At 42.3% G+C, this 12052-nt stretch overlaps 1 protein-coding gene across 1 annotated transcript in view; it reads left to right on the top strand.

Moving 5' to 3' along the window:
• Positions 1–7875, top strand: part of MSRB2 (methionine sulfoxide reductase B2) — a 32532-nt gene extending 24657 nt beyond the window's left edge. Inside the window, 2 exon segments of the mRNA XM_004380572.2 lie at positions 4366–4513; positions 6639–7875. Coding sequence (XP_004380629.1) covers positions 4366–4513; positions 6639–6743 — 253 coding nt within the window. The 3' untranslated portion in view covers positions 6744–7875.
• Positions 7876–12052: the final 4177 nt, after the last annotated feature.

Here is a 12052-nt window from a genome sequence, read left to right as displayed (position 1 = left end):
CGTTCTCTGTCAGTTTTCTCACTCCATTTGGTGCTTGGCTGAGTTCTTTATCTCTTCATTTGATGTTTTAGGGTTTCAGGATTGTTGTATTCTCTGTTCAGCTTAGTTTTTCGGATCTTTGCTGTGGAGGGACGGCGTGGTGCTTCTGCCTAGAGCGCCATTTTGCCAGAACTCTCCCTTCCTAATCTCTTGAAGAATTCTATGTATTAATCTTCTGTATTCTGCCTCTGGTAATTCCAAGAAATTTTCCTCCTCTGGAAACTTTCTAGATTATTTTGGGAGCTTGCTGAAGCCATCATGGACTACCTCTTTATGTGATTTGATATTGACTGTTGTCTCTGAGCCATCAATAAGTTATTTATTTATTTTATGTTTGCTTACTGTGTCCTAGCTTCTTATTTTGATATGCCCAAATAGGCTGATCGTATGAGCTAGTTTGATTATTGGCACCTTTGAAGCTCTAATGTCCTGTCACCAGGTGGTTAGATCTGTTACTAGGTATGTGAGCTCAGGAGCCTGCCCACTCCTCCGGTATGGATTCAGCTCTGATGCCCAGGTGGTTAGCCACCAAGTGTGTGGTGCAGGCTTTCACCTACAGTACTAGACAGGCATGGGTGATGTAAGCACAGGCATCTGGCTGCAGCAGGAGGACACACTCTGAGCAAGACAGGGCTGACGGCTGCCCCCGAGTGTCCAAGAGGAAGGTGTGTCCCTGTTCACTAGAGCATGTAGGTGGGTAGGTTTTGCAGCCAGACTGTCAACACCCAGTGCTGTTGGCTGTTAGGACTCGGGGGCACCTCTTATTCTCGGGCCCCTGTTGCAGGTGGCTAGGTAGCATGTTTGGAGCCACCAGTCCTCCGGCCCCAGATGTGGGTAGGTGAAGACCCTGCTTAATGGGCAGAGCAGTGTCAAATGTTAAGAACCTGGCACTTCACAGCTGAAACGGTTGAAGTTAGACTTCAGGTATATACCCTGTTGTACCATGCTAATGAGGGCCTATGCTGTTGAAATGGGCCCACACAAGTCTCTGCAGGGGGAAAGGCACTCAAAGTCCGTGGCTCCCTTATGCTTGTGCCCAGGCAAAGGAGCTGTGCCTACCCTGAGTTCCTAGCTTAGGGAAGCCGGCAGTTTATTTTTTCCCATTTGTTAATTTGTTCACTCTCCAAGGCCGAGAGAATGGCTCAGGGCGTGTGATGGATCCTGCTTCCGCCCGGGGACTCAGCAATTGCTAAAGCCCATCTGGGACCCAGTGAAGAGCAGGGAGTGGGGAGGGAAATGGGAGAGAGGTTTTTCCCTAAGAGGGGTGTTTTTGATCTATGCGATAGGCTGGACGCAGTACTTATTTTTCACCGATCGAGGGCTGCTTCTCACTGGTTCTGGGTGGCCAAGTAGACTTTCTGCTGCTGGGTCTCTCTCGGTGCAGAAAATGCCTCTCGAGCACCGCTGCTTGCCTGCCTCACCGCTTACTGATGAGCTGCTCAGGCTCTCACCGGGTCAGGTCTGGCAACTCCTCGCTGCTTCCAAACCATCTCTCTACCCCATTGCCAGTCAGTCCAGTTCCTCAACTTTGCCTTTGATGTTCAGGGCTCCTAGATTGTCATATATAATCGATTCACTTGTTTTTTCAGCTCTTTGTTGTAAGAGGGTCCACTAGAAGCATCTGACTACTCCACCATCTTGGCCCTGCCTTCTCTTAGAGTAAATGAGAAGAGATCCAGAATGGTTTAGTTTTTCAAGCGTGGGCCTTATAATCTGCTAATCACTTAAATATATATTGGAATTTCTAATTGGCCTTAATAGTTAGGGTCCCATCTTAAAGTACATCTGTTGGGTATCTTATATTACTTTGGAAAATCTCCATATTCTGCTAATTGCATCAGTAAAGGTTTATTGTTTCCTATAAAGTGTTTTAATGACTTTTTATTAGTCTTAGATTCATTCATTTTTTTGTAGTTTATTATATTCATAATTCTCTATCAAAATTCCTTTAATAATCACTAGTTTATACATATGCTAAGGGTAGAAATGCTGAGGGTGATTAAAATATACTTCTGGCATCTTTCCCTAGGCCACAGTGGCTCAAAATGAATATGTTCGAACTCTTGGAAAAAGGTTACAAAGAACCCAACCTCAATGTGCAGGCATTTCTGCTTGGGCCCACAACTGCTCAAATTTCATGGATATTTGTTATTAATAATGATGATGATGATGATGATATTAAAAAATAATAACTACTAACTGTTAATACCACAGGAGAAAGATGTAGCGGTCTGCTTCCTTAAAAGATCACAGCCTCGGAAACCCTATGGGGCAGTTCTGCTTTGTCCTGTAGGGTCACTATGAGTCGGAATTGACCAGACAGCAGTGGGTTTATTATGTACCATGTGGAGGAGCCCTGGTGGCGCAGTGGTTAAGAGCTCGGCTGCTAACCAAAAGATCAGCAGTTCGAATCCACCAGCTGCTCCTTGGAAACCCTGTGGGGAAGTTCTGCTTTGTACTATAGGGTCGCTATGAGTCGGAATGGCAATGGGTTTGGGTTTTTTTTGTTGTTGTTGTTAGACACTATGATAAACACATTAAATACAGAAAGTATCTCAAGTTAATCCTCTCAACAATCCAGTAAGGTAACAATGCCATTTTTATTCTATAGATGAAGACATTTGTGCTCTATAGATAAGAGGATTTAAAAGATTAAATAATTTACCAGGGCCACACAGATGTAACAGGCAAAGCCTGAATTCACACCCAAATTTCAGACATGAAAGTTCTTACTCCTGCTATACCTGTGGTTCTCAAAGTGTGGCCTGAGAACCCCAGAAGTTCTCTGGGGCCTTTTTCTGGAATCTAAGAAATTCTCCCCTGTCCAGTTACATACTCATGTGAGGCCAAATTTTCTTCTATACTTCAGCAAACCAACATTGCAACAGACTGAATGCAAAAGCACGTATGAGGATTCATCTGTGTTTCATTAAGCCAGACATTAAAGAGATTTGCAAAATGTAAAACAAGGCATTCTTCTTCCTAAGTGTTTGTTTTATTTTGGAAAGCATAGTTATTTGTCATAAAAATATGTTATTTATGTTACCATGCAATTAATTTATTATTTTTTAAAAATAACTTCATGTATAAATATTTTTTAAATTCTCAGTTGTAGCTTCTAATTTGTTAAATATTGATATATGTAACATATGTAAACAAAAGCTCTTAGGGACCCTCAATAATTTTAGAGTATAAAGGGGTCCTGAGACCAACATGTTTGAGAACCACTGTATTGTACTATACTGTTTCTGCTGGGCTTCATGCTCTAAACTGAGCTTCCTTTTGTGTTCATAGTCTAAGGATTTATTTGCTGCTTTTTTCTTCTTTGCCCCAGTTTTTGCAGAGTTTAACATTCAATTATTCTCTTCCTTAGATAGGCAGAGCCACCTCCCTGCTATTTAAAGTAAAAAGTCTATTTTCCTAGTGCCACTTATAAAAAACAAAACAAACAAAAAAACCATTGCCGTTGAGTCAATTCCAACTCACAGCAACCCTACAGGACAGAGTTGAACATCCTCTTATAGTTTCTAAGGTTGTAATCATTAGTCTGTGTGGGACTTCCCCTGGAAGGTCAGCCTTCCTGACAGTGATTGACTAAGGGTACCCAGGCATATTTATTAATAATAATAACAACCATAGCTAACATTTGTGAGCACGTACCATGTGCCAGGCACGGTGCTGAGCTTTAAACTGTGCTCCACAGAGTACTTCCTCACAACAGTTCTGTAAGGTAGATAATACTATTATCCCTATTCTACAGATGGGAAAACTGAGGCTTAGAGAGGTTAAGAGGTTAACCTTTCTAACCATATAGCTAAGAAGTGGCAGAGGCAGCTTCTGAATCCCCACAAGTAGTCAGGCTTATGTGTTTAGATAAAGCCTGAAATTCCTGTTGCTAAAAATGGCTTCACTGGAGCTTGTACTTCTCTGATATACCAAGATCATGACTTCCTAAGACCACTATTTCATTTTGATTCCCCTTTACTCTATACTTAAAACACAAGGATTTGATCCATGTTTCCTAATACACAACCCAGTTCACAAAGCTCCTAGTGTTTTTAGATCCTTGTCTGACATAAAGAAGCCTTTACCATCAAAAGAACAAGAAACCCTTTCATTGTGATGAGACACTGTCCTAAACAGTGAAGGTGGAGTGGGAAAAATTCCTGTGGAACTGAATGTTGAAGTAGCTGGTCTTGGGATCTGGCATAGGGGCAAGGGAATCAGATCCCGCTCAGTAGAAAAAATGAATTGGGGCATAAAATGCTCTTTGTATGTTACTAACGGGTTCTGTAGCAGCTGTGTTATTGTGAATGTCTTCCACAGTTCTGAAAAAAAGTACTGCTCTGGCACTGGGTGGCCTTTATTTTCTGAGGCTCATGGTACATCTGGCTGTGATGAAAGTAACACTGGGATCCTGAGACGTCTGGACACTTCATTAGGATTGGCTCACACAGAGGTTGTCTGCAAGCAGGTGGGTTTTTTTGTTTCATTTTGTTTTCCCTAAGGCTATCTCAGGTGTCACAGAGAGCTCTCTTGTCCTTAGCATATCCAGTGTTATTCCAAGGGGTACATTTGTCATTAAAAGACATTGAGATTCAATTCATACTGATAATGATCCCCCTCTCTCCCCTAATTCTGAACACTGTAGATAAAAGGGCTTCCTGAGCCCCTCTCTGAAGTGGCCTTTCCTAGTTCTAGCCATCCATGGAGGTGGGAACAGAGTTAGGATCCGAGGGAAAGAGTTGGCCCTTCACATTCTTGTAAGTAGGGGTAGGTTAGCAGGAAGGCCCAGGGTGGTTGGTATCAATCCAGCTTCTTCCTTGGTCTGCAGTGCCTCACTAACAGGCAGAGCAATCCTCAGGGCATAGCTCCTTCTGCGAGCCTTCTGTGAGAGAGTGGCTTAAATCCAGACAGAAAACTTATCTTGATATCCTTGAGTGCTCAAATTTTCTGACTCAACCAGTTGCTGTTAAGTCAGCTTCAACTCATGGCAACCCCATTTGTGTGAGAATAGAACTATATTCTGTACACTTTTCAATGGCTGATTTTTTTGGAATTATATTGCCAGGCCTTTCTTCCGAGATGCCTCTGGGTGGACTCAAACTCCCAGTCTTTCAGTTAGCAGCTGAGTGCGTTAACTATTTGCACCACCCAGGGACTCCTTTCTGACTCATTAGTTTTGCAAAACACCAGAGGCAAGCAGATAAAGACATCATAGTCTTCCGTTCGTAGTCTTGCCTTCAATTAAAAATACTAACACCCTGTCTTAGTCATCTAGTGCTACTATAACAGAAATACCACAAGTGGATGGCTTTAACAAAGAGAAGTTTATTCTCTCACAGTCCAGTAGGCTACAAGTCCAAATTTAGGGCATCAGCTCCAGGAAAAGGCTTTCTCTGTCGGCTCTGGAGAAAGGTCCATGTCATCAATTTTCCTTTGGTCTGGGAGCTTGTCTTCACAGGAACCTCAGGTCTAAAGGACGCACTCTGCTCCTGGCACTGCTTTCTTGGTGGTATGAGGTTCCCATGTGTCTCTGTTCACTTCTCTCGTATTTATATCTCAAAAGAGATTGGCTTAAGACACTATGCAATCTTGTATACCTCATCAGTATAACTGCCGCTAATCTTATTACATCATAGTGATAGAGTTTACAGCACATAAGGAAATCACATCAGATTACAAAATGGTACACAATCATACAATACTGGGAATCATGACCCAGCCAAGTTGACAGATATTTTTGGGGGACAGAATTCAATACACGACACACCCTAACTACAACTAATATGTGTGCTTACTATATACTTCAAGAACTGTGTAATGATTTACATGCATTATGTTGTTACTGAACCTGAAAAGGTGGGTCCTTGTCCACCGTGCTCAGACTTGCCAGTTATCTGGACACCGTTCTTTGAGAAAGAGAAAGTAACTTTATTGCAATGCACAGAGCAAGGAGCCGGGAGGAAATTCCTCAGATCTGGCTCCCTGAGCTATGGGGAAACAGGGCTTATATAGGATTTGGGCAGCAAGATGGTGGCTGTGAAGGTGTACTGGAGAGGGAAAATTCTAGAAGGTGGCCAGGAAGCAGGAGGCGATATGGTTCTTGTTGGACCTCTCACTTCAAAATAGGGTCTGAGTGATGATTTTCCTTCTGATTCATTCCACCTGTTGCTGCGTCCACTGTTGAAGTTAATTAGTGGTCACAGCTGGCCCTTCTATGCATCCAGGGCAGGCCAAACTGGCTTGTGCTAGTTTAAGGACTAATGGAAATTTACTGGTATTCATAGGGTCACGTTACAGTGTCAATCATCACAGTAGCCCTATTATGTAGATATGATTATTATCCCATTTTATAGATGAGTAAACCAAGACTCAAGTTAAATAACTTGTTCACATTATCACTGGTAAAGTAGAGGTATTTACCACTACTGTACTCTGCATTCTTTCATTTCTTAATCAAATTTTAACACAATAACAGTCTTCCCCTCACAAATGTCAAGCACTAGAGTGGGGTGCCCATGTGGATTTCATGTGTCTGGTTTTATGTAAAGAGCTTTGCTTCATCTGAAGAACTAACAGGCTTTTCTCCTTTTCAGTGTGAAGCTCATCTTGGCCGTGTATTTCCTGATGGACCTGAGCCCACTGGTCAGAGGTTTTGCATCAACAGTGTGGCTCTGAAGTTTAAACCAAGTAAACACTGATTATCTCAAGAGCCCCTTTCTCTTCCACTCCTTCATTTACATCCTCAATTTTTAATGCATATAAATGATTCATTTTATTTACAATAGCAAGGCAAGCTTGCTACTGTCACCAAGAGTGTCACGGCTTCTCTTATTTATCTGTCTTGAAGCAGATCAACCCTGACTTCTGCTTTGACTGTGGTATTTCACAAAATGATGGAGGGATAGCTATTGGCTGCTGTAGGCTTTGCCTGGAACAAAAGAGTATGATTCTTTGGGGACCTAGGAGGTTGATGGACTAGTAAGCCAAAAATTTCCTCCAAAATGTCCCTCAACTTCCCACTGCAGTTAAGTCCTTCATGGACATGCTAGGTGAGGGATCAAGTGCAAAGAGGTAGGAAAATCAGTATGGGATCAGGGTAATCAAAATCTTAGCTTTGAAAGAGGCATCAAAGTGTAGGGTTGTGGGAGAGCTGTGCTTTGGGAGACACATATGGTCATCAGTGGGATGCATGACTTTTTTGAAATTTTAGAATGTTTTGAACATTCTAGTTCCAAACTTTCTACCCACAAATAAGCTCCAATGGGAGCTTTTTATATTTCAGTGATAATGAATGATATTCACCCTCATCCCTTTTGCCTAGAAAGATAAACTTTGAAATGTTCAAATAAAATTTTTACTGGAATTTGTTTGATTTTTGTCTAAGTCTGTATTTACTCTTTTATAAAAATGACACTAAATCAAAATGACAAAAAATGGTTAGATCACATGGTAGTAAGCATTTGGCTATACCAAGACTTGGCAACTCAGGTGTTTTACATATTGAGAGACTTGATTAATTTGTTACTGGAATTGTTTAAATCATTCTCTTTGAGACTTTATGGGTAGAAAAAAACTTAATTATTCCATTTTCTCTCTATTAATTGGTTAGTTGTGCATTGTTTTATTATTCTTTTAGTGATTACCCTGGAAATCACCATATGCATTTTTAACTTGCACAGTCATTTACAAATGACTACTTTTTTCTGCTTCTCCAAGAATGCTAATCTTAGAACATTTTAACACCATTAACTCCTTCCCAGAGCTTATATTATTATTGTTATATGTTTATTTTTACATATAACTTTAAACCCCATAGTTCATTATTTGTAATGTGTATAATCCATATTAATTTATATTTACTTATATATTTAGACTTCCTGTTTCTGTTTGTTTCTTCCTACAATTCTCTGCTTCCCTATGTGTGATGGTTAGTGTTATGTGTCAACCTGGCTAGGCCATGATTCTCAGTATTATGTAATTATCCTCCATTTTGTGGTCTGATGTAAGGGGAGCTTCCTTGGGGTATGGCCTGCATCCAGTACATATGGATGTTCTGGCAAAGTTCGCTCCCTCTCGATCCTGCATCTGACTCGTCATCCTCTGACCTCCTGTCTTGGGATGTGAGCCAGCAGCCTGCCGTCTGACCTGCCGATTTTGGGTTCATTAGCCCCTGCAACCGCGTGAGTTAGAAGCCTCCAGCCTGACGCCTGACCATGGATTTGGGACTTGCCAGCCTCCACCACTGTGTGGGCCATTTCCTTGAAATAAATCTCTGTCTACATATATATTTTTTAATATATGCGCTTCACTGGTTTTTCTTCTCTAGAGAACACAGCCCAAGACACTATAGGATTGTTTTTCTTCTACCTGAAGGCTTTCTTTTAGTTTTTCTCTTAGTTTATGTTTGCTAGTGATGAATTCTTTCACTTTTTGTAGGTGAGAAAGTCTGTTTTCCCCAGGTGTAGAATTCTAGTTTGGAAACTTTTCTTTTGGCATTTTAAAATTTCATTCCATTGTCTTCTGGTTTCCATTGTTTTTGCTAAGGAATCAACTGTCAATATTATTGTTGTTCCTTTGAAGTTAATGAGCCCCCACCCCTGGCTATTTTTATGATTTTCTCTTTTTATGATTTTTAGCAGTTTGACTATGATGTGTTCTGGTGTGGTCGTCTTTGTATTTATTCTACTTGGGGTTTTTAGAATTCCTTGAACCTGTGGGTTGATATCTTTCATCAGTTTTAGAAAATTCTGTTATTATTTCTTCCCCATTCTCTTTCTCCTCTCCTGCAATTTTACTTACTGTATTTTTATGCAAATAATGCGTGCCTTCTGCATTTGTTTGCTGGCTGCGCCCTCCCCTCAAAAGGTATTTTCTTAGGCATACTATGATAATTTTTTTAATAGGAACATGTGGAAGAGGGCTGGCATGGTGGTGCTTGTGAAATTGCCTTGTGGGGGGAGGACGCAGCCAGCAAACAAACACAGAGGGCATATGTGATGGTTAAGGTTGTGTGTCAACTTGGCTGGGCATGATTCTCAGTGGTTTGGTAGTTATGATATTGTCTGGCAGCTATGTAATGATGTAATCACCTCCATAAATGAGATCTGATACAATGTAGTCACCTCCATGATGAGATCTGCTATGAATAGCCATTCAGTTGAAAGGGAGTTTCCCTGGAGGTGTGGCCTACATCCAATATCGGTGGACTTTCTGGCAAAGCTCGTGGCTTTTTGCTCGCTCTGGATCCTGCATCTGACCTCCAATTCGTGGGAATTGAGCTAGCAGCTTATTTGCCAATCTTGGGATTTGTCAGCCTCTGCAGCCTGTGAACCAGAGGTCTGCTGTCTGACCTGCCGATCTTGGGTTTGCCAACCCCTGCAGCACATGAGTCAGGAGAAGCCTCGAGCCTGACCCAGGACTTGGAACTTTCCAGCCTCTACAACCGCATGAGCCATTTCCTTGATATAAATCTCTCTCTATATATAAATATGTTTATGCGCTTCACTGGTTTTGCTTCTTTAGAGAACCCAGCCTAAGACAGCGTACATTATTTACATAATGGTACACAAATGCTAGGCCTTTTATTGCTTCCTACATGTTTCTAAGGCTCTCTTCTGTATTTTTCCCATTCTTTTTTCTGTGTGCTTTAGGTTGACTATTTTGTATTGACCTATTCCTCAATTTACCAATCCTGTCTTTTTGCTTGTCCTATCTAGTCTACTTTTAAACACATTTTATGAGTTCTTAATTTTAAATGTTATGTTTCCCAATCCTAAAACAACCATTTGGTTATTTTTAATGGATGCCAGTTCTCTGTTGAAGTTCTCCATATTTTTGTCTGTTTTTTCCTCATATTTTTTATTTCTTTCATTGAACATACCAAGCATAATTTTTAAAAGCCCTTGTTAAGGAGGGGAGGCCAAGAGGGCAGAGTAGTCATATGCTTCCTGTGGTCCCTCTTACAACAAAGACCTGAAAAAACAAGTGAATCAATTATATATGACAATCTAGGAGCCCTGAACATCAAAGGCAAAGTTGAGGAACTGGACTGGGTGGCAGGGGGAGGGAGAGACGGTTTGGAAGCAGCGAGGACTTAACAGACCTGACGGTGGGAGCCGGTGCCCTGTGAGCTGGATCAGCTAGCTTGCACAGTGAGGCAAGCAGTGACACTCAGGACGTTTTCCATGTCGGGAGAGACCAAGCGGTGGAGAGTCTGCACAGGCTTCTAGAGCCAGTGAAAAGCAGTGCTCAATCAGCTAAAGATAAATATGTGCATTTAACCTACCACGCGTATCAAAAAATATTGCATTTGGGAAGAACTTCTCTCCCATTTACCTGCTCCCTTCCCACTCTGCACTGGGTCCCAGGCCAGCTTCAGGGATTGCCACATCCCCTGGGCAGGAAGTAGGACCTGTCACGCGCCCTGAGGCGTTCTCCTGGCCTTGGAGAGAGAACAAAATAAACAGGAAAAAATAATCTGCCAGCTCCCCTAAGCCAGGAACTCAGGGCAGGCACAGCTCCTTTGCCCAGGCACAGACATAAGGGGTCCACAGACTTTGAATGCCTTTCACCCCTGCATAGACCTGTGTGGGCCCATTTCAGCAGTGTAGACCCTCATTAGCACAGTACAACAGGATATATACCTGAAGCCTAACTTCACTGTGTCAGCTACATGGTGGAGAGGCAGGTTCATGATGTTTGATACCACTCTGCCCATTAAGCAGGTTCTCACCCACACCAGGGGCCTGAGGAGTGGTGGCTCCGCCCATGCCACCTAGCCACCTGCCACAGGGGTCCAAGAATAAGTGGTGCTTCCCAGTCCTTACAGCCAACAGCATTGGGTGCCCCTAGTCTGGCTGAAAAACCTACCCACCTACACCCTGTAGGGAAGAGGGACACTCTTTCCCCCCAGACACGCAGGGGCAGTGGCCGTCCGCCCCCTGCCTTGCTCAGTGCGTGACCCCCCCCGCCACTGCTGCCAGATACCTACCTGTGCCTACTCCAGTCACCCCTGCCTAAGACTGTAGGTGAGAGCCTGCACCACACACATGGTGACCGACTACCTGGACACCTGAGCTGAATCCATACAAGAAAAGTAAATGGACTCCTAGGCTTACATACCTAGTAACAGATCTAATTACCTGGTGACAGGACGTTAGAGCTTCAAAGGCGCCAATAATGAAACTAGCTCACACAAGCAGCCTATTTGGGCATATCACAACAAAGCAAAACAAGAAGCTAGGACACAGTAAGCAAACATAAAATAAATATAATAACTTATTGGTGACTCGGTGTCTTAGTCATCTAGTGCTGCTGTAACAGAAATACCACAAGTAGATGGCTTTTAACAAAGAGAAATTTATTCTCTCACAGTCTAGTAGGCTCCAAGTCCAAATTCAAGGGGGAGTCTTTCTCTCTCTGTTGGCTCTGGAGAAAAGTCCGTGTCATCAATCTTCCCCTGGTCTAGGAGCTTCTTTGCTCAGGAACCTCAGGTCCAAAGGGTGCGCTCTGCTCCTGGTACTGCTTTCTTGGTGGTATGAGGTCCCCTTGTCTTTCTGCTCACTTCTCTCTTTTGTATCTCAAAAGAGATTGGCATAAGACACTAATCTTGTAGACCTCATCAGTATAACTGCCGCTAATCCATCTTATTACATCATAGTGATAGAGTTTACAACATATAAGGATATCACATCAGATTACAAAATGGTACACAATCATACAATACTGGGAATCATGACCCAGCCAAGTTGACAGATATTTTTGGGGGACACAATTCAATCCATGACACTCGAAGACAATCAATGACAACAGTCAGTATCAAATCACATAAAGAGGCAGACCATGATGGTTTCAGCAAGCTCCCAAAGCAAAGAATCAAGAAATTTTCCAGATGAAGAGAATTTCTTGGAATTACCAGAGGCAGAATACAAAAGACTAATATACAGAACTCTTCAAGAGATCAGGAAGGAGATCATGCAAAACGCAGAACTTCCAAGGAACATATAGA

Source organism: Trichechus manatus, unplaced genomic scaffold, assembly GCF_000243295.1.
Source record: "Trichechus manatus latirostris isolate Lorelei unplaced genomic scaffold, TriManLat1.0 scaffold00075, whole genome shotgun sequence".
Lineage (NCBI taxonomy): Eukaryota > Metazoa > Chordata > Mammalia > Sirenia > Trichechidae > Trichechus > Trichechus manatus.
This window is presented reverse-complemented; position numbering and strand designations above follow the sequence as displayed.